Source organism: Schistocerca serialis, chromosome 4 (assembly GCF_023864345.2).
Source record: "Schistocerca serialis cubense isolate TAMUIC-IGC-003099 chromosome 4, iqSchSeri2.2, whole genome shotgun sequence".
Taxonomy (NCBI): domain Eukaryota; kingdom Metazoa; phylum Arthropoda; class Insecta; order Orthoptera; family Acrididae; genus Schistocerca; species Schistocerca serialis.
In genome coordinates this window covers 498,575,598-498,599,195 of record NC_064641.1, presented here as the reverse complement: position 1 = coordinate 498,599,195, position 23,598 = coordinate 498,575,598, and the positions used below count along the sequence as shown (strand labels likewise).

At 41.5% G+C, this 23,598-nt stretch overlaps 1 protein-coding gene across 1 annotated transcript; it reads left to right on the top strand.

Annotated features, from left to right (window-relative positions):
- Positions 1-2,036: 2,036 nt before the first annotated feature.
- On the top strand, positions 2,037-21,929 carry LOC126475219 (nuclear envelope phosphatase-regulatory subunit 1). The gene is made up of 4 exons (XM_050102885.1): positions 2,037-2,174; positions 2,370-2,441; positions 2,526-2,660; positions 21,500-21,929. Exons 1-4 carry the CDS (start codon positions 2,147-2,149, stop codon positions 21,643-21,645), a joined length of 381 nt encoding a protein of 126 aa, XP_049958842.1. The 5' UTR covers positions 2,037-2,146; the 3' UTR covers positions 21,646-21,929.
- The last annotated feature ends 1,669 nt before the right edge of the window (positions 21,930-23,598 follow it).

Here is a 23,598-nt window from a genome sequence, read left to right as displayed (position 1 = left end):
TTGCAAAGTCTAAGGAGCACCTACTGTCAACAGAAGTACAGTTATTCGCTGGGCATGGAGGATGAGGTCTTCAGAACGCAGTTCGGCCGAGCTCCACGATTTGCATTGGTCAGGGAGACATCTACGGCTGTCGCACCTGACAGCCCTGACCTAGCCCCCTCGGACTTTCTCTTGTTTGGGCCATTAAAGGATACCATTTCTGGAAGACATTTTGAGGACGATGAGGAGGTGATTCACACACTGAAGCACTGCCTTCGCCACCAGGACAAGGATTGGTACCGATAGGGCATATACGCCCTTGTTTCACGCTGGAGGAAGGCCGTAGAACTGGATGGAGATTACGTGGAAAAATACGATGTGTAAGTAAAACACCATTCTCTCGTTTGTGTAATTCTCATTACGATCAGTAAAGAACAGTTGAAGAAAAAATTGGTGTATTAGTTTCTGGGCAACCCTCGTAACACTTTACAGTGCTTAAAGTTTAGTAAATCCTAAGCTGATTGACCACTTCAATATGTCAAATAATTTTCTTAGGTGAGTATAATGCATGTATCATGTAAGTTTTCTTTCCATTTTGTACCATTTTCCAACTTTTTCACCAGTAAGAAAAAAAGATACATAACTAGGCTTTTCAGTGGAAGTGTGTCACAATGAATCTAACTCATTGTAGGTTTTTAAAGTTCTTCTTACGTTTTAGGTATCGCTCTCAGTTATTAATAAACACTGGCTTCCTGAACAGAGCCCCTGAACTATGAGATCATTAACGTGGGATTCTGTTCACAAATGAATTTGAACAGATACATAGAAGGATATAAGATAAACCTAAAACGCTGGATGCAAGGTTGTACGCTAACTGGTGATGATTTTGAACAGAGATTTCTTTTTGTTATTAATTAAAGTCTTACGCACAAAGAGAAGGTATTGTGAATTTTATCATAGTTGTCACCATCTAGTAATTCAAACTGAAAATGAGCATTTGGCGATAAAAATCTGCACATATAGATTCCATGAATATTGTCCGAGTGAAAAAGGGAACTTTCACATTGCGAGTCTTTGATATTTGAAGTCGCTTCACGCTGGACATCAATGGATTGGAAGAAAATGTCATTGTCAAATAGAGGGTTGTTTGCACTGGATGAAATGTCAATACAGTCGCTGAGCCCAGTACCAAACGATGAGTGTGAATGCTGCCTTTTGAAATGCATTGTGAAATGTTATTCCATTCCATTCACCGACGTGCAGTGTGAATCGACCGAAAAGCAACGATGTTATCATAACTTCTGAATTGCGGCACAGAGTTAAGGCCGATTCAGACGTGACAGAACGGATCAAAATTACCATCAAAACATCCTACAGTGCATTTCATATGGTGGCATTCACATAGGCAGTCTAAGGCACGGATGCCGCCGTCAAGGTTTTTCGATAAGAAAATGTTGACGTTTATTTTGGAGCGGCGGTCGGGGGGCTGGGGGGGGGGGGGGGGGCGTGTCACAGCCCGCTAGCATCGGAAGTTAACTTTTTTCGCCACGCTTCCTTATGATATCGTAATGATTTTGTGATTTTAAATCTTCTTAGTCTTTATTTTATTATTCAGCTTTCCTTTAAAAATTACAAACTTTCCGTGACGGCTTAGATATTTTTTCAATTGAGTGTTCTTCCACAAGACGTGCCAGATCTGTGAAAACGAAAAATTGTTTAGGATTTACAATAACTAAATATAGCTGATGCCTACACTATGTATAAATAAGAATTTAAATTGATGAAGCGATTTTCAGTAAGTAACTTTTCATTAAGCGGAAACGGTAACTCTACTGAAAGAGAAAAATACAACGGTCCCTCTCGTTTCGTTGACTAGTATATCAGTATATTCCTTAGCTTTCGTTTACTTTCAGTGAGAGCATGCCGTAAGTTTTTTGAGCACTTGTGGCTTGTATTTGTTCTCATGTTTTACTCATTACAATTCACATTATGATTATCTTGTTTACGCGTCGAGGAGAGAACTCGCTGCCGCATCTCAGTGATTGCTATACTGCCGGGATCACTGATCGCGACTAGTAACCAAAGATGTTAAAACCATAGTATCATGCGCTGTGAAGTCTTGATGTTTATTATTACTGTACCGTGGTGTTTTTGAAGTTTGTGAGTGATGTCCTTAGAACAGACAGCTTGTGAAGGTTAGAAAAATATGATATTTTCTTTAGAGTTTACGTTTACTTTTTCCATCTGCTACAAATACTTCTAAGCTTTCTTCCACGAAAAGAATAGCACCATACTCATTATTATCAAGTAATGTGTTCAGCGTGCTTGCGTGACATTTGCAGTGTGTTTATACTTTGTAAGTGTTTATTAACATATCGTGTTATTAATAGACCTGAAAGCGTTTGAGCGGCGATTGACGGAGGTTATTGCTTGCCTTCAGCCGTCCACCATACGATGGAGAAGTATGTATAATTATCACTATTTTGCATTCCTTGGATTTGCACTACACATAACGTTTTTGCGTATGCAACTGATTTTTATTTCAGTCCTGCTGGCAGTGATATCCGTTTGCACAGCAGTGGGTGCATGGCACTGGCTAACGGACCCCGTCACAGCATCTGTGTCGTTTATGCAGTCTTTGTGGAATCATCCGTTCTTTACGCTTGCTAGCATTTCATTAGGTATGTGATTTCTACGACCAGTGTGTCTCAGTTTGACGTGGTTACAGATAAATCAATCGTACTCAGAAATTGTGGATCAAGCTTAAAAAGTAGAGGCTTCGTATGTTCCCAACAGACAATGTTGTCACCTTCTCTCCCCGTCTCCCTCCCCCACTTACCCTCCCCCGGCCATACTAAAAAAGGTGCATATTGTTAATCCGTGTGATCCAAAGCTATGTTTTGTAAGCATATGGTTTTTATAAATTTGTTACATGTTTGAGGTTAAAATCATTAGATCTTTTTTGCTAAAAAATCACAAATAACAATTTTAGGTATGAAATGGGATATATTTCACTTTGTGGAAAACTTAATTAAATCTCTCTCTTTAAAGAAAAAAAATTATAAATTTATTTTTAGTTTTGACTGCTCTGTGCTAGAGTATATAGTATTACCTCTCCTCTTCCTCTCTGCTGAAATCTGATTGTGGTGACAGAGATATCTGTAGAGTAGCCCAAGGTGCTTGTGACTCGGCAAATCCAATGAATGTGAAAGCCAAATTTTCTGTGGTGACAGATTGACGTGCAGTGTAGCTTTTTTTTCCATATTTAAATGCACTTTCCATATTAGAAACTGAAAGTGCTAAGTGGACATGTCTCAGAGCATTTTAACTTTTATTTCTTTACATATAACAGACATAAACTATAAGACATGAAAGGGGTCAGGTCCTATTTAACTTTTACCGTGCTTTGTTGATGGGGAATATTATGCTCAGATTGAATGGCACCTTCAATGGAAACACTGAAGATACTGATACCACCTATCTGCTTTGACCCATGACAAATATCAAATCCTAATATTTGTAAAATGTGCACTGTGTCACTGAAATGCTCAGAAGCAGTAATATAGAAGCGACCTGAAAAAAAAAAAAAATGCAGACTGTCTCTGGAGCTTATACAGTTGATTAATTATCTTATATTTTCGTGTTAGAACACTCACAAAAGCGTTTGCATGTTTTGCAAGTGGTGACGTTGAGTTTCCCATTGTATTGTTACCAATTGAAGCATGTCACAGTCTGCTGACAACCAAGGGCTTGTCAAAACTCATAAATGCTTTTGTAACTCCTGTTGTGAGGAAATAAAAGAAGAAAATAATTGTCACAGTTCTGATCAGTCTCTTTTTGTCCCCATTCATGACATCACACCTCACCACATTATTGTCACCTCTAAAAGTAATGTCTTAATTCCATGCATAATTTGAACGATTAATTCTAGGGGTCGACAGAAGCGTCCGATCCAACGCGTCGGCTTTGACCCGTGACGTAAGGGTGTTGTTGTGTGCGCCGTCATGACGGCGCGGAGTTTGGTTTGAGTGTGGCTGTCTCCAGTTCCGTTTTATCTTATTTTATTTACTTTTCTGGTCTGTTCGTTCTATCTCGTGAGGGTTCTTTTTTTTTTTTTTTTTTAATTTAAAAACACTTATTACTTATTTTAGTTATGTTTCCTCGAATTTCTGTTTTAGTTTATTATATTTATCTTTCTGATCTGTTCATTCTATCCCGTGAGATTTGTTTTTAAAAAGACAAAAAACACTAATCAGCTACTGAAGCATCTTTATCTTCTATGGGTTGCAGGGGTTACGACCCTTGGGGAGGTGGGTGGGTATTCATGCATGGCTGTCTTCACTTACACGTTGTAGCTACGCAAGGCGTCTAAATTTGTTTATATTTAGTTTGCCCCCCCCCCCCCCCCCCCCACCCACCCAAAACACCCCACTTCCCGCGCTTGTCCAGTTAGTGTCATTAGGCTTCTTGTGGAAAGTGTGTGTGTTTGTTTTTGTTTCCGCCATATTTGTGACGTCATGGGTCAAAGCAGACGGGTAGGATCGGACGCTTCCGTATTTCCAATTCTAGTGATGTGGACTGAGTCATTTTACATTCACATTAGTACACATTCCGATGTAAATACAGCTACTTGTTGACAATTTGCAACCTGTTGTTTCTCTTTTTTTTGGGGGGGAGGGGGGGAGGAAATACAGAGGAATAGGAGAGAGAAAGAATTGTCAAGGAGAAACTTATTCATTTTGTTTGAAATTTAACTTTGCCATCAGTCAGACAATTTGTATCATTGGGTATGTGTCAGTAATTTTTGTGGCAGCATTGTGCATACCTTTTCATGCTAAAGACAATCTTAATATGGAGTAATGAATGTAATTTTTTCTTTTTGTTTTGTGATCATGTGCATCTTTTTTCCTTTTGAACTGCTGCGGATCATTTACGATAGACCTCTTGAAAGAATAAATATACTATGAAGCAGTGGTCAAATTCCTAACTTCTTAAACAGATGCCTACAATATGATTGTGGGTGAACACTGCATATTATTCTTACAGCACATTTTACAGCAGCACAGACTTCCATTCTTAAAGACGAGCTACCCCAGATTCCATATGACAGTAGTGAATAAAAATATGTCGATGTACTGATTTGTCTCTCCCAAAATTTACAATGATATGAAGTGCAAATGTGGCTGAACTAATTTGTTTAGGATTTCCAGTTTTTTTTTTCCTCTCGTTCAAATTCTCATCCGTATGGACACCTATAAATTTTTGATGTTTTTATCTTAGTTATTATTTCTTCATCATGCGTTACACTAATTATTTGTGTAGTACCTCTAGATGTACAAAACTGAACATGTTGTGTCTTTTTGAAATTGAGAGTGAGGCCATTTGCAGAAAAACCATGCAATAATACTTCTAAGAATGATATGTACCATTTCTTCTCTTGCTGTATGGATGTTTAGATTGATTACAATACTGTAGTGGAGTCAGCCTAAGAAGATTCTTGAAAGCTAGAAGCTCTGTTGCCACCTTGCAGCTCCATAGCCCTGTTGGGTGCAGGTGTAAATGATAATCTATGTACCTGTGGTGTTGGCATTGCCATAGAGACATTTACAAAATTATGTTACATGACTGCTTGAGATAGGCCCATGAAGTCATGGTGCTCAGCCCACTGGAACTGTCAAGGATCCTCTTAGGTCAGCTTGACTATGTCATCTTCAAAAGAATGACTTTGCTTGTCGTACATGAGATGGAAGATTGTTTACGTATATGAGAAACAACAGTGGACCTTGATTGAGCCTTGTGAAACCCTATGAGTGATTTATCTCCAGTCAGAAGAGTTTTCCCTGCTTATATTGATTGAATTATTAAGGGCACCTATTAGCATCCTTTAGGTTAGTTATGACATCCATTTGTTAGCTATACCATAAATTCCATAAAATACCACGTCATCTAGAGAAAATTGTGATTCATACAAATGCCTTAGATAGATCACAGAAAATACCAACTGGTCCTCTTCTGTCATTTAATGCTTCCAAAATTTGGTGAATGAATGAGTCAATGGCATTCTCAGTTAAGCAGCTCCTCTGAACTCAAAACTGTGTTTTTTTTTTTTTTTTTTTTTTTGGAGATACTATTGTTGCTCAAGTGGAATAATATTCTAGAATACATCACCTTCTCTGAAATTTTGTAGAATGATGTCAGTAGTGAAACCGGCTGATAGTTACAGACATCTATTACTTTTCTTTTAGAGGGGATCAACAGTGGCATATATCACTCTCTTTTGGAAAGTGGTCAGAGGTGCTGGTGCATTACGTATTTCAGAAAACACAGTGGGTATTATAAGGGAACAAGTCTTTAGTATTCTGTTGAGAACACTATCAAATTATATTTGACAGAATATATAATTTTCTCAGTTGCATAAGGAGAAATGGGTGAGACATCCATAAGATTCAGTTTTTAGAGTTGGTTTTTCAACATGCTACTGTGATTTTTCTCTTAAACTGTTTATGTATTTTCTTCTATATTTAAGAAATGGTTATTAAACATACCTGCCTCCTATGACTGATCATTTAGAGCCCTTCTACTTAAATCATTGCCGGCCGCGGTGGTCTAGCGGTTCTAGGCGCTCAGTTAGGAACCGCGCGACTGGTACGGTCGCAGGTTCGAATCCTGCCTCGGGCATGGATGTATGTGATGTCCTTAGGTTAGTTAGGTTTAAGTAGTTCTAAGTTCTAGGGGACTTATGACCACAGATGTTGAGTCCCATAGTGCTCAGAGCCATTTGAACCATTTTTGAACTTAAATCATTATTGATAATATCTTATCTTCTGTGACTTGTTGTCCTATGTCTCCTTTCACTACATTCTATGGATACTTAAATAGCTGTCAAAATTACTTATTTCTAAAATAGTGTGCTTTTCTTTGATTTTTACTAACTTTTCTTAGTAATTATGAGTAGTTTTTTCCAGTGTGCAATTACTGAAGTGATCATGACAACAGATGCATTTCCCTTTTCCTTTCACAATATTCTTTGATGCATCTAGTGATCCATGATTTTTTTCATGACTGCTTTTAATGTCCTTTTTGATTAGCTTATATGGAAAACTGTTTTGAGTTGCTATGAGTTTATCATGGACTATATTAAATTTTATGTCAGCATTTAGTTCCTTATAAATTTCATCACAGGCTGTATCTTGTAAAAGATTCTTAAAAACATTTTTCCAGGTGTCATTAATTATTCTGATTTCCACTGAGGAGTATCTGTAGTAAGGCATTATAAATAAACTAAGAGAAGTTCTAGCAGAATATAAATAAAGGAGACCACTGACTGAATAGCAGAGGCATTGATTTGTTGACAGGCACACAAGAAACCGATAAGACTTTGATGGCCTGCAGAAAAAAAAATCCTTTAATGAGCTATAGTGCTCGCCTCCCTCCACACACACCCCTGTACACCTACAAGACTAGTATGTGCCAGCTGGACACACAGTGTGTTTGTGTGTGGGGGGGGGGGGGGGCAGTTGCTGATGTGTAGATAGGTGGCAAAGTTTTGCTTGTTGACAACTCACTGCTTCTGCTATCTGGTGCGTGGTATCCTACACATCAAAATTATTTACATTCCGTAAGGCTCCATCTAATTGTCCATCATAATCAAAGACAGCATTTGTTATTGGGTATACAGTTACTGATTGCTTTGAGCTTCATCAAAGAAAACATTGTCAGTTCGTCCTACTGTCTTTTATCAACCCTTGTTGGAAATTCAATTACTTACACCAAATTGTAGAATCCAAATAAGGGTTCTAAATCATTCTTTTATGTCATAATCATTTACAAAATCTCCACTGAAATCATCAAAGACTATTTACTGCTCACTGCTGCCTGGAGATGGTATGGTAAGGACTCTGTGTGCCACATAAATAATACAATATTTTCCAGTGGCACTCTGTCTACAGTTACAATGAAAAGTGAATTATTTTTAAGTATTGATTCACACACACACACACACTCACACACACCACCACCACCACCACCACCATCACAAAACACCACACCACACACTTCTGTGCGCAGATCACTATAAAATCTACTTGTGTCTGGTATGAACTTGTATTCTGTCCTAATATATGCAACGCCTCCTCTTTTTCCCATATTAGTTTTGCACGAATAAGCTACTGTGGTGTAATCTTTTATATTTAACTTCTTTAATTCTGTTGTTATGTTGCGCTTGCAAAGGCATAGGACGTCTTACCTTTTAAGGGCTTTAAAATTATCCAGACAGAAAAAAAGTTCTTCTGGTTATTATTTAGTACCCTAATATTCTGATGAAATAACCTAACCTTACTTTTCTGTGCATTTCTTAGCATTTTATGGTGCTTTTCAGGGTTTTAACCTCATTCTCAGGCATCAAGAGATTCAACTAACTCATAATCATTCTTAATTTACTTCAAAACCATTGTATTGTGTGTTTCAATTTTACTCTGAAAAGTCAGATTTCTTATTGATATCTTTTCCTCCTTCCATAACTGTTTTTAACTGTGGTGGGAAATTTTTTAATAAACTTCAGTGTAACTCAAGATCAAATTAATGAAAATTTTGATTTTCAAGTTTCAAAATATTTATCTTTGTATATTAAATAAATTGAAGGAAGTTTATGCTAGTATGTATACTGATTAGCTGCATTAGTTATATACCAGACTAGTAACTGGCTGAGAAAAGCGAGTAATATCGTCATTCGTGCACCAATTGTGCCATAAATAAGTTTTTGTTATTAATCTGTGGAATGATAGTCACTTTGAAAAGGCTTGGAAGCTGGCAGACTTTTTATTATTATTCCTGTTGAGCTAACATACAACAGCACTATTATCTCACTGAATTTTGATTCAGTTTGTGGTTACTTTATTTTTATTTATCACTTTTGCTGTTTGCATCATCTCTCTGCCAGCTTGGAAGAGTTACTAGCCCCCCCCTCCCCCCCCCCCCCCCCCCCTGCGGTTTAGGGGTTAGGATAGGCCCGCGGTATTCCTGCCTGTCATAAGAGGTGACTAAAAGGAGTCTCAAACGTTTCGGCCTATACGTGATGGTCCCCTCTCGTGTTTGACCTCCATATTTCCGAATTCTTTTGAAGAGCGAGCCAATTGGCGAAGGGCGCCTTACATGGTGCATTGTGTCTGTCGTGCATTGAGACCTTTTGCCAACTTTCTCGTTGTCGCATTGCCATCCCGCTCATTCTCCATCTCTTGAGCGAGGATACATTCCTGGCTGAGATTTCCACCATGCGCTGTGCAGTGTTGCTTTTTGTGGAGACGACGACCATGGACTTCCTTGCACCTAATATCCAGCATGGTAGCCAGTCCATTGTGGTGGGGCCGCCAAGTACCCTGTTGGTTGTAGCCCCCTGACGACACAAGGAGCGCTCTGCTGATGGCTGCGCCGTATGCCAAGGAGTAGATGCCTATCTCCCTGGGGCATCAAGACTCCCGGCAGTGGCTATCCTGCCAGGTGGCCCTTGCTAAGGCTGGGTGGTGCCCATGGGGAGGGCCCTTGGTTGTAGTGGGTGGCATCGGGCAGATGACCCACAATGAAGTGTGGTACATCATCTCTTGCTGGTGGCGAGCTGCCAGCAGTCTCTAAGCATTCTCAGGCTCAATTCAACGCTCAGAAATATGATCACAAATTGTTCCTTTGCCTGGCCACACCGTGGGAGGAGTGTAAGTCTCAGGATGGCAGTGACAGTTATTCGCCCTGGTTCCTAGTTTGTACAAGAGCTGATGGAGAGTCTGTCATGTCAACAAAGCCTCAATTCTTCATAGAGCATTTAGAGGACAAGTTTGGGGAGGTGGAGGTCTTGTCCAAAACGAGCTCTTGGTCAGTATTGATAAAAACGGCGTCCTCTGCCCAGTCACGAAGGTTACTTGCTTGTGACAAGTAGGGGGATGTTTCAGTTACCACCACACCCCATAAGAGTTTAAATATGGTCCACGGTATTATTTTCCATAGGGACCTTCTTTTGCAGTCTGATGATGAGCTGCATGCCAATTTAGAGCGTCGAGGTGTTCATTTTTTTCAGTGCATTCATCGGGGTCCAAAAGATAATCAGATTGCTACCGGTGCCTTCATCTTGGCCTTCGAGGGCGATACATTACCGGAGAAGGTCAAGGTGATGGTCTACTGCTGTGATGTCAAGCCCTATATCCCTCCCCCGATGCGGTGCTTTAAGTGCTGGAAGTTTGGCCATATGTCTTCCCGCTGTACTTCCAGCCTCACATGTCGAGATTGCGGACGCCCATCACATCCCAATACTCCATGTGCCCCGCCTCCCATCTGTGTCAACTGCGGAGAGCATCATTCACCTTGCTCGCCAGACTGCAGGATCTTACAGAAAGAGTGGAAAATCATGGAATATAAGACCCTAGACCGACTGACCTATACTGAGGCTAAGAGGAAGTATGAACGACTCCATTCTGTGCGAATGACTTCCTCATATGCCACCACTATGACAACTGTGATAGCCCCATGAATTCAGCGAATTCCAGTCGGCTCACTGAGCCATACAACTCCGCATGCCCCCTTGCCAATGGGGGACACTACCCACACTGTTGCTCCTGCGCCACCTACTTCGGGACCAACTAACCCTCCCCCCCACCCCCCCCTCACCTATCAGGGACATCTGTCCCTGCTTCCAAGCTGGAGAAGTGTCCAACTACTTAAGCTCCTCTCACTCGTAAGGGGTCCCTAGGGTCCCTCCCTTTCCAGGTTTCCACAAGTGGGAAGGATGATGCCTGGCAGTGGCATAAGTGCCCACAAGCAGCTGGTCGTAGGGCTTCGCGATCCTCCTCCGTCCCGGAGACTGAATCAGTGAAGCCCTCACAGGCAGAGAAACCCAAAGAGCAGCAAGAAAAGCCCAAGAAGAACTTGCGGTGGCACCCACCCCACCGCAGCCTACAAGCTCTGTCTCTGAGGGTGAGGTAGAGATTCTGGCGTCCGCCGAGGACCTAGGTCTCACCGGACTCTCAGACACAATGGCTGTCACTCGCACAAGTACTCAGTCGTGGTCATGGAAAATGTCATCCTCCAGTGGAACTGCATCGGTTTTTTCCACAATCTTGCTGAGCTCTGACAACTTTTCAGCCTTCACCCTTTCCTCTGCATTGCTCTTCAGGAAACGTGGTTTCCGGCGATGCGAACCCCCACCCTCCGTGGCTATCGGGGTTATTATAAGAACCGGGCAGCTTATGAGAGGGTATCTGGTCGTGTATGCATCTACGTCCTTCACTCCCTTTACAGCGAGTCTGTCCCTCTACAAACACCTTTAGAGGCTGTCGCTGTTTGGGTGTGGATGCCTCAGGCTGTTACTGTTTGCAGTCTCTATCTTCCACCGGATGGTTATGTTCCACAGCATGTCCTGGCTGGTCTGATAGCCCAATTGCCACCACCTTTTCTGTTACTGGACGACTTCAATGCCCATAACCCTCTCTGTGGGGTGGATCAGTGGCTACAGGCCGAGGCAGCATCATTGAGCAAGTATTGGCACAGCTCGACCTTCCTCCTTTAAATAATGGTGCCTTCACACATTTCAGTGTGGCACATGGCACGTACGCAGCCATCGATCTTTCGATCTGCAGCCCTATCCTATTACCATCTGCCCAATGGGGTGTGCATGACGACTTGTGCGGTAGTGACCACTTTCCAATCTTTCTGTCACTGCTACAGCGTCACTCTTCTGGGCGTCCCTGCAGATGGGCTATGAATAAGGTTGACTGGTACTTGTTCACCTCCATTGCCACTATTGAGCCTCTTTCCAATGACGCCATTGATGCGGTGGTTCACTTGGTCACCACCGGCATCGTTACTACCGCAGAATCTGCCATTCCCTGTTCTTCTGGGTCCCATTGGCGGAGGACTGTGCCTTGGTGGTTGCGCGAGATCGCTGAGGCAATTAAAGATCGCAGGTGAGCACACTAGTGTCATAAGCGGCAACCCTCATTGGAACATCTCGTCGCCTTTAAACGGCTCCGTGCACGAGCCCATCGCCTCATTCACCAACACAAGCAGGAGTGCTGGGAAAGGTTTGTCTCCACCATTGGCCTCTGTACCTCTCCATCGCAGGTTTGGGCCAAGATTAGGCGACTCTATGGCTATCAGACCCCCGTCAGCGTACCTGTGCTTTCACTGAATGGAGCAGTCTGTACTGACTCCGACACAATTGCAAACCGCTTAGTGGAGTGTTTTGCTCAGAGTTCTGCTTCTGCGAATTACCCACTGGCGTTACACTCCCTAAAAGAGCGGTTGGAATGTCAGAGCCCTTCATTTCACACGCGCCACCCCGAATCATACAATGCTCCGTTCAGTGAGTGGGAATTCCAAAGTGCCCTAGCTGCTTGCCCTGATGCGGCTCCCGGGCCAGATTGCATCCACTGTCAGATGCTCAAACACCTTTCCGTGGACTGCCAGTTACGCCTCCGAGACCTTTTCAATCGTATCTGGGTTGAGGGTGAGTTCCCAGCACAATGGTGGGAAAATGTTGTAATCCCTGTGTTGAAACCTGGCAAGAACCCACTGGAGGTGGAGAGCTGCCGCCCCATTAGCCTCACCAACGTTCTTTGCAAGTTGCTCGAACGCATGGTGAGCCGGAGGTTGAGTTGGCTACTTGAGTCTCAAGGCCTTCTGACTCCGTGTCAGGGTGGTTTCCGTAAGGGCTGCTCTGCCGCCGATAATCTGGTGTGCCTGGAGTCCGCCATCTGTGCGGCCTTTGCCCGCCATCAGCATCTGGTCGCCGTCTTTTTTTGACATGCGGAAGGCATACGACACGACATGGCGACATCACATCCTCTCTACTTTTCATGGTTGGGGTCTTCGGGGTCCGCTCCCGATTTTCATACAAAATTTTCTGTCGCTTCATTCCATCCGTGTGCAAGTTGCGGCCTCCCATAGTTCCTCCATAGTTCAGGAGAATGGGGTACCGCAAGGATCTGTCTTAAGTGTCTGCCTCTTTTTGATTGCAATGAATGGGCATGCTGCTGTCTCATCTTCCTTGTATGCTGACTACTTCTGCCTATACTATAGCTCCACTGGCATTGCAGCTGCTGAACGGCAGCTGCAGGGCACTATCCGAAAGGCGCAGTCTTGGGCTGTAGTGCGTGGCTTCCAGTTTTCGGCTGCCAAGACCTGCGTTATGCATTTCTGCCAGCGACGCACTGTTCACCCTGAGCAACGGCTTTATCTTGATGGCGTTGCTTTATCTTGATGGCGAACCTCTTGCTGTGGTGGAGACGCATCAGTTCTTGGGGTTGGTTTTCGATACCCGGTTGACTTGGCTGCCTCATATTCGGCAGCTTAAACAAATGTGCTGGTGGCATCTTAATGCTCTTCGTTGTTTGAGTCACACCAGCTGGGGTGCTGATTGGTCTACCCTTCTACGGCTGTACCAGGCATTAATTCAGTTCCGTCTAGATTAGGGGAGCCTGTCTTATGGTTCGGCATCCCCTTCTGCATTGTGGTTGCTGGACCCCATCCTTCAGAGCAGGATCTGACTTGCCAGTGGAGCTCTCCGGACAAGCCCTGTCAACAGCATACTTATGGAGGCAGGTGTCCCTCCATTGCGGTTCCAGCTGCAATGATTACTGGCCACTTATGCTACACACATTAGTAGCTTGCCCGGGCATCCCAGTTATCGTCTCCTGTTCCTTCAGGCGGTCGTCCATCTTCCGGAACGGCGGCCCGGGTCAGGGTGTACGATCAGTTTGTGTCGGAGCTCTTCTCTCTGGGCTTGAGGTTTTCCCTCTTCCACCTCTTTTCCGGGCCCCTCTGCATGTACCCCCCATGGTGTGTGCCCCGCCCATGCCTTCGGCTCGATTTGGCACAGGGCCCGAAGGACTCAGTCCCTCCTGAGGCCCTCAACCGCCACTTTCTTTCAATCCTTGCCGTGTTTTAAAGTCTCTGACATTGTCTATACTGATGGTTTGATGGTTGCTGGTCATGTCGGTTGCGCTCTTACTCTAGGACATCATTATGAACAACGCTCATTGCCAGCTGGCTGCAGTGTTTTCATTGCCGAGCTGGTCACCATCTCTTGCGCCCTGGAGTATATCCGCTCCTGCTCAGGTGAGTCCTTCGTTATCTGTAGTAACTCCCTGAGTGGTTTACGAGCTATCGACCAGTGTTTCCCTCGATCTCGTCTGGTGATGGCTATCCGGGAGTCCCTCCATACTCTTGCCCGTTGCGGCCGCTCCGTGGTCTTTGTGTGGACCCCGGGTCATGTAGCATCCCGGGAAATGAATGTGTTGACACACTGGCCAAAGAGGCTATTGGTGCCCCAGCCTTGGAGATTGGCCTTTCGGAGAGTGACCTCAGGTCAGTTTTGCAGCAGAAGGTACTTCACACCTGGGGTGAAGAATGGCACACCCTTCCTTCACCCAACAAACTTCGGGCTAACAGGGAGGCTACCGGTGTGTGGCGCTCTTCCTTGCTGGTCTCTCACAAGGACTCTGTTGTCCTCTGCCAGCTGCACATTGGCGACACCTGGATAACACACAGCTATTTATTACGCCACGAGGATCCGCCTTTATGTCGCTTTGAGTCAGCTTTGACTGTGGTCCACATCTTGTTGGACTGCCTGCTTTTAACTCCGCTCAGGCAGACGTTTGCACTGCCTGATACTCTTCCTGCACTTTTATCAGATGACATTGCGATGGCAGATTTAGTTTTGAGTTTTATTCATGCAGGGTTTTTTTATTGCTTGATCTAAGTGTTTGTCCTTTTTTTTGTGTTGAGTCTGGCATTTGGCCTACGATTTTAGACTGGGGTTTTTAGTGTGTTTCTTGGTTGTTGGCTTTTCCTTTTTTTTTGTTTCTATGATCGGCCAACCACTGTCTCACTCGGTGTGATTTTAATTCCTTTTGTCTGGTCTCTGTCTTTGTCTTTCTTGTCCTGTGTCGTCTCTTGTCATGTCCATTGTTTGTTTTTATTCCTTGTGGGGGTTTCAAGTTCATGGAAAAAGGGACTGATGGCTCTAGTAGTCTGGTCTCTTCAATCCCACAAACCAATCCAACCAATTACTAGGCTTATAGTATAAAACTTAAGGTTTGTGTGTATAATTTAAAGCTGTCCTCAGTCAAATTTTAATTTGAAGACCACAGTGCATTACTAGGATCAGTGTATCAGGTCAACAGTATTTCTAAACCTAGTGCTACCCAGGGCCAGGTGACAGAGACATGAGATGACTGTGTAAATATTTCGTCAAGGAAGGCTCTGTGGTTATAGTAGGAGAATTGTGCAATAGGATTTTCAGAGGCCATGAGTACATTGTAAGAGTATGAGCTGGAACACAGGGTATCAAGCTCTCAGTTTTGCATTTGTACTTATTCTGAGCTGCCATTATTATCCTCGTTTGAATTCTCATTTCAGGAGAGTTAATTCTGAGTTGAAAGGGCTGCTTATACCTGGGCAAGGGTCATACATTCTTAAAGTTCCTTTTGATTATTTCGAGTACTTGGGATCGTACTGGGTATGTCCTCCACCTGAATGGGAAAGACAAATCTCTCTCATTAATTTCTTTGATATAAATCTCTCAACTACCATCAATATCATTTCTTTGAATTTAAGCCGAATCGGGTCTGCATTTACATAGTTAGTTTAGGAGTAGTGGAACTCTCTCTTAGGAAGGCGTTGATCAGATTTTTTTTCTGCATTCTTAAATAGTTTATTTTTGGTGAATTTGGTTGTTATGGTGTTCGGTATTGTGACAATGATCTTGTCACCAACCCCTGTATACTGCATGATGCTCCCTATTTGCTTATGCTTATTTTTTGCTACATTTTTGTCATTATACTGGAGTACTGAGTAGATGAATCATCAAAATGATTTGATGTAATCTGTCTCCCTTATCGTGTGACACATTAGTATAGATATGTTAAGTGTTACATGAATTAGTTTAGCGTATCACTTATGTATAGCAGAAGTGGGGAATGAAGGAGTAGCCACATTCACCAGGAGTTGCCATACATATATTAACATAGACATTAACAAATGTTGCATAGAGCAGCATCAGGGAGCATGTGTAGAAGTGGCATTTCAACAATACGGAAATGATATTGCCACTGACCACGTACAGGAGACAGTCATACACAAGCGCAATGAAAAATAATTCTCGATATGCTAACAGACTAAGTCCTTAATCAGACATAGAAAGCTCATGCACATTCACTCACTCACTGTCTCATTCTAATAGTCTCCCAAATAATAAATTTACTCATTAATGAATTGTGCAGGAACCACCTGCCTGGAGAGGGTAGAGGTAGTAGTTTTTTTTTTTATTTTGTAATGATAGTTCATAATTCTTTGCTACAACCATGGATGCTTGACTGACCACCCACAGTCTCTCATGCCGTCATCATTAGATGATGACCTGTAAATGTTCTCACAGTAAGGAGTGCTGAATGAGGGATACCTTCAGTGAACTTCATTCAACCTCCTTGGCCAGTGGGGTAGTGTAAGAGGGTCAAGTGGTGCCTTGGGTGCAGACCTGCAGGGGCAGAGTGAAGAGATGTCACTTGCTCAGCAGCACCTGAACAGCTAACAAGCTCCTCTCTGGCTCTCCCAAACCTCCCATTAAGTTTTGGTCTTAGTGGCCATCTCTTCACTTCCCTATGTGCCACCAGTGTATCCCTTTTTTCGCGGTTCAGAGTTTGGCATTTCACATCTTTGTCACTGATTTGACCATCCTGACCTGGGTGTCCACTTCCAGACCACTGATGCCTCTATGTACAGAAATTTGTCATAAATAATACATCATTTTATAATATCAACAACACAGTTAATGGGTTGCCAGCAAATAATAAAAATTTAAGTACTGACGAAGTGCCATTTGAAAGAAGCTTCAGTCAACATGTGTGTGTTGATCCCTGTTGGGTCTTTTCATGAAACACGGAAGAGAAAGTTTAGAGAACAGGTATTTGCAGCTGACTGCAGAGTGATTCTACTGCTGCCATCTTACATTTACTGGGAAGACCACAAAGACAAGACAAGAAATTTGGACATACAGAGAGTCATTTTTCACTTGTTCCATTTGAATGTAGAATAGGAAGGGAGAGACTAGTATTGGTACAACGTACTGTCCGCTTCGCCATACAACATACGGTGATTTTCAAGGTATTTATGTAGGTGTAAATATGTAAGCCCAAGGGATTTATTGGTGATCAGATCCTTTTGCTACTTTGACAAATTTATTAATAAAACCATCTATTTAATAATATCAAATAACCAGCAGAGAGCCATGGTGGTGGCCAAATATTTATTTATAGCTGTATGTCCACACCCGTACCCCACAGCGTGTGGCCTCGTGCTTAATGTTTATGATGTCATATCTCCTGAACTGTGAGTTGTACAGTAGTATAATTTTGATGGTATGTTCAGCAGTGTATGTGGATAGTGTCAGCAAAATGTGTTGCGAATAGATGTAGTAAGAATGAAGTAACTGATTTTAATCTCATGCAAAGTGCAGGTGTTTTTTATGCACATCAATATTTATAATGTCACATCTCTTCAGTTGTGTGTCTTACAATGAAGTAATATTGAAGGTATATTCAGCAACATATGTGGATAGTGTCTGCGAAATTTATTGCGAGTAGAGTTAGTTGCAAAGAAGTAATAAATTCAAATGTCATTCATGATGCACCAGTTTTTGATGCATCTCATTGTTAATGATATCATACCTCCTGAACCACATGTTTTACAATGATATAATTTTGCAGATAACATTCAGTGCTGTATGTGCATACTGTGTGCAAAATGTGTCGTAAGTACAGTACTTAGTGAAGAAGTAATAAATTATAATGTTTTGTCTTGTGTAGTACATTTATTGCGTGAACAGTGTAAAAGAAGTAATTGATAAACTTTTTTCCTTTCATCATTTTGTGGGAGGTGTCAGTGAGAAAATTTTTTGTAAAGGTTTGAAATCGTATGTAAAGTTTATTGCGAGTCACTAAGGGCTCTCATTCTCAAATACTGGGTGAACAAAGTCTGGAAACACATGCATGCAGCCTATGCTTCATTTTCATTTCTGCCCTCCACTTCTTTGATAGGTAGGGTTCTTACCCCCACAGCGATTGTTGCCTGACGGTAAGGTATAGTTCATCAAGATTGCTTGCAATTGGTCCAGTGGTTTAGGAGGAGATGTGAAACACACACACACACACACACACACACACACACACACACCCCAAATCCACTTTTATAATATATATGGATGTATTATATATACATCTGACTTCTGCTCTCTTCATTGCAGCAATGTGGCCTGGTCAGTAAGTGTTGCAAAATTATCTTATGGATTGTAGTGTATGTACATTTGAATGTCTGTGCTAAAGTTGGTATGAATTTTGTAAAGATTCCCCCCCCCCCTCCCCCTCATGTGTACTTCATTGACCCTCATTTTGAATAGCATCTGTAGAGGGGACATACACATATATCTTCTTTTGTAAATTTTTTTGTCATAACATTTTGAACATGCATCCTGATTATTGATCTATGGAACAAAAAATATGTCTACTGTTACCTACTGGGCACAGGCCTATTAAAGGTACAAAGCCCTTGACTTTGTCTGATGTACAATATGACTTACCAAGCCAGTTACATGTTAACCAGCAGTGTAAAGTAGATTTCGAACTACAGTGTAACTTGGTGTATTTCATTTACGTAATTCATTCCCAGAAGTGAAAGAAGAGATATGCAAAAGAAAAAAAAAATTAATAATGAATCTCAGACTTCTGTATTTTTGATCTAACTTTTACACACACACAGCCACCGGTAGAATTACCAGTTAGACTTGCATGTCTAACCCTCCCCCTTGCCTTTTTCATAGTGGATTTATGATGTATGTATGTACATTATATGCATCAAAATACTCAACAGAGATTTTTTGCAAAACAACTTCTGTGAATTTACCTGGTAATTTTAGTCATTCATGATGGAAAGTATGTTGCATGTGTCTTGAACATGGACACTCAGCTATGCTATAGGTAAGTTTTTTTATTACAACCTTCATTTCATATTCATAATCTTTGGCTCTTGCCATTTTACAACCAAATTTTCACCTTTCGAGCTAAGCTAGACCTCAGGCTACACTATGGATTCGTCTCACTGCAACCAAGATTGTAATGGTTGAGAGGCACATAAATTGGTTGAATCATTGATAAGCTTTCATATGAATCATTCCTCTGAACTAACAAAATATACTTGTAGCTAAAGACTGACCAACAACAATGTAATGAGACTGCAGTTTCACTGGAGTGAGGGTTGTTATCAGTGACTGGAGTGAGGGAGGGGAGAAACGAAGCAAGGAGTGGGGGAGAGATGGTTGGAGGCAAGGGTGACTGATGGCTGAGAGGAAGGGGCAGTAAGAGCATGTTTTAAAATGAGTGAAGAAGTGTGTGGAGGCATGGGGACAGGTGGAGGTGGGCATGGGATATGGCTAGTGGGGATAGGTGCCAAGAGGATTGTAGGATTGAAAAGTATATTTACGTATTTCAGAGAAGTTCGCACTGGGAGAGAGGGGTGGGAAATCCAGGTATCATGGATTGTTAAACAGCCATGGGGATGTTGTGCTTAGAAGTATTTTCTCCTATTGAGTAGTCAGCTCAACAGTTACCCAATGTTTGATGGTGGCCATTCATTCATGTGGATGGTCGGTTGGTGGTCATGCCCACAGGAAAGGCTGTGCAGAAGTTACGGCAGAGTTGATATATGATATGACTAGCTTCACAGCTGTTCCTGCCTCTAATAGAATAGGATGTGCCTGTAACCAGATGAATAGGACAGTTCTTGCACCTGGATCTTCCACAGTCGGCAAGTGATTGTCATTGGGTATGGGATAAGTTTGGTGCAGGGTTACCTCTGAGTCTGTAAATGTCGAGCGTCTTACCCACAATCCTTCGCGTCTCTTCAAAAGTGGTATTTCATGCTAACACAGACTAAAAGATGTTGTGGTCAATATGTTTGCCACAGCTACTCTCAAACCATTGCCAGAGGACATACCCTGCACAAGCCATCTCTCATCTCACCCCCCTCCCTTTTCGTCCTCCCAAAATACCATTTTCTTTGAATTACATAGGTGTCCTTATAATAAATCCTTGAAACTGATAATCCTCCTGACCTCAAACTCTGGCAACCTGTGTCCCACACTCATTCTCATCAGTACCATCTTGCCCCCCATTTCACTCATTTTATACCCTCCCCCTGCACTCTATAATCTCTTTCTTCCTCCATTCTGTGTCCAATCATTCAATACACCCTTCTCTCTGTGGTCCCCTTATTCCTATGCTCCATCTCTCCCACCTCATCCGCTCCTCCACATTACTGTGCATCGCACAAAACTCCTTTGCCTGCACCAGTGCGAGATCACAGATTTCCATACCCCAGCCATCCTTGCCTCTAACTCTCCCTCTGACTCCCCCCCCCCCCCCCCCTTTCTCCCCGACCCATCTTTTGTCCTCTCTCCTACTCCTTCCAATATAACCTCTCTCCCTAGTCAAACTGCAATGCCAATGCAATGTAGTTGGCTAGGATGATGCAGCCATGGGGGTGTATATGGATTGAAATAACTTGTGGGAATGCAAGCCAGGTAATGTCTTTGGCATACAGTGGCTGATGTGTGTGTGCCCCATCTGAATTCCTGCAAGTTATATGAATATTTGATATGCTAGGAGAAACCAAGTTTGACATCAATGTGTGTATTCTGTTATCTCTGAAGGAGGATTTATATGAAACTTAGCTTTTATGTGAATATTGACCACCCAACACCTCAAGTATATGGTGAGTTGTTACCATTATTACTTTCATTGTTCATATTCCATCAATGACTTTGCATTATCACATATAAATAAATTTGAAATATAAGTTGCCAGAACTATAATTTAATTTTACTTTTAGTGAAAAAATGTTACGTAGAACAACATACTGAGAGGAAAAAGTTATCATCATATGATGAAAACTGTTTTTCAAAGAATGAAAAGTTTGATAGTAGAGCAATCAGACATGTCAGCACACTATATGTTGAGTAATTATTTAACATTTTCTTTCTCAAGTTAACATTTGCATGACGGAGGTGTGAAGCACTTTCAAAAATTAGTTTCTTACCTGAATAGTTTTACCTGATAAATATACTTTTGAAATTCTTTGTGAAACATTTCTTTTGCCTGTGTATCAAAGCTCAATCAGTATCATTTTTAAAAGTGACAGTAAGTGTCTCAAAAGTGATCAGCTCTGTGTAGTTACATTTAAATGCCCTACTGAAAAATCATAATCTGTTTTATGAAATGTGCAATATAAAAAAAATGAAGGATGAGACAAAAGTGCAAATTATCTAATCTAGCAGGGAAGCAATTTTTTTTTATATTTTAATCTAAATAAAATAAATTTTATGGCAGTGCAGTTAATTATGTTATTCATCCTTATATTTTTTGTGCTAAACATTATTAAATCACACATAATTATGGGATATACTTACATTTGTTTTTGTTTCTGTTTTCAGTGATTCTGTTTTTCCTCGGCATCCATAAACGAGTGATTGCCCCATCCATTATAACAGCAAGGACTAGAGCAGTTTTGGGAGATTTTAATATGTCATGTGATGACACGGGGAAACTAATTCTAAAACCTCGGCCAACAGCTACCTGACTAGTTCCTATCGACAAAGACTGTTCTCACAGTGTTGGTGTTTTTTAGATGTGTAAAGTGATTCCCCCCCTGCTGTTGCCACTTGAAATGACTATACAAAATTGTAAATATTGCCTTTTAAAATAGATATAAACATAAGGACTGTGATTTTAGAAATATAATTTTGTGAAGGTTTTATGTTCCTTTTCATTCTGTAAACCAGAATTAATTTCAGCGTGACTCATCTGATATTTAATTCATGTCCAGAGAAAGAATACATATACCAAATCAAATTGTAATAGTCATTTTTTGTGTTTTTCCTGTCCAGCAAAGAAACCATTTATTTGAAGGAGGTGTAGTGTGCAGTGACAAAACAGGGAATGATTGTCTTATTTATTTTTTATTTATTTATAACATAGTACGTATAACTCACTGTAAAATGGAGTGTGTGTCTAGTTAATATTTTTATCTCCCTTTAGTTAGAAATCAAACATTTTTCCAGAAATGTTCAAAGATCGAGTTACATCAATGTTTCTGCTACGAAACATTAGAGGAATGTTCGTTGCATTTGTATGGAAATGACATTTTCAAACAAAAAGACAACAAACACAGCCAAATCAGTTTTCACAATTCTCATTATTTTTAATTTTTTTATATTAATTTATCAAACTTTTGTACTTCACCTGTAAAAAAGTTATTTAAATGTATTAGTTTTAATTTCTATCAACAAAAATAATAAATTTGAAAATCTAATTGGATAGACAAAAATCCAGTCAACAAGCGGCAGCAGGAGCAAACACGTACAAAAGTTAAGGAAATGCAAGCTTTCAGAGCCAGTGGTTCCTTCTTCTGGCAGAAGGGCTGAAAGGGAAGGAAGAAGAATGAAGGAAGAGAACTGGCAAGATTTAGGAAATGGGTGAATTATGGAAAAGTCACCCAAAACAACAGGTCTGGGCAGGCTTACCGGACGGGATGAGAAGTCTTTTCTTCTCATCCCGTCCAGTACGTCATCACTGACCTGGGGTTCTGGGTGACTTTTCCATATCCTCCCCATTTCCTAAACCTTGCCTGTCCTCTTCCTTCGTCCTTCTTTCTTCCCTTTCAGCCCTTCTGCCAGAAGAAGGAACCACTGGCTCTGAAAGCTTGCATTTCCATAACTTTTGTACATGTTTGCTCCTGCCAGTGCTTGATGAGTAATTTTAATTTATGATTCATAGTAGCAATAAATCGAAGCAAATTGTGTTTACTGTTAAAGCATACAAAGCTCCTTTAGTCGCATTCCAGCAGCATTCTGCATATTCATTTTTATTCACAAATATTTTTGGGTGGTGTCATGTAGGATTTATGTGGAAATGCTTCTCTCCACCATATACAATTTTGCACTCTGCTGATATTTCTGTAAATGATATTCAGAATAGTATATCTTTGCACTCTTAGTTTCTAAAGTATACATAGTGAAAACGTGCTTTGTCAAATGATTTTCTAAACATAAAATTTCTCTCCAGTTATTCTGTAGCCACCCTTACTACTGCTTCCACGCTATCATCACTCTGCAATTCTTTTGCAGCCTCTAAATGACAATATCCATGGTATACCTCATCCTCACTACACAGAAAATCACTGTCATCGAGTACACTAAGTAACTGTTCCTCTGTCAATTTAACACTTTTTCTGCTCCTTTTCTCATTGGAAGGTCAAGGTGTTGGTTCATTAGCCGCCATTACCAACAATATAAGTTCGATATCTGACCATACAAAACAAAAGTTCACACGCTTTGATGCTAGCTTAGATGCTACAACTAAACTGAGTAATCCGACAGTGAGCGCGGACACTTATAAGCGTCAGCCGCACTGGCTCGTGGCTTGTTGTGACACTTATAAGCGTCAGCCACAGCGAAAGTGTTAACCTACAAGCCGTGGAAAATAGGCTCCGAAATCGTTTGGAAGGAAGTATTACCGGATCTCAAAATATGCA

What these genes read in the sequence shown, in the direction of transcription:
- LOC126475219 (XM_050102885.1), top strand. Translation starts at nt 2,147, where the DNA reads ATGTCCTTAGAACAGACAGCTTGTGAAG. An exon ending in AGAACAGACAGCTTGTGAAG is followed by an intron (nt 2,175 to 2,369) that starts GTTAGAAAAATA and finishes TGTTATTAATAG; the next exon opens with ACCTGAAAGCGTTTGAGCGG. An exon ending in GTCCACCATACGATGGAGAA is followed by an intron (nt 2,442 to 2,525) that starts GTATGTATAATT and finishes TTTTTATTTCAG; the next exon opens with TCCTGCTGGCAGTGATATCC.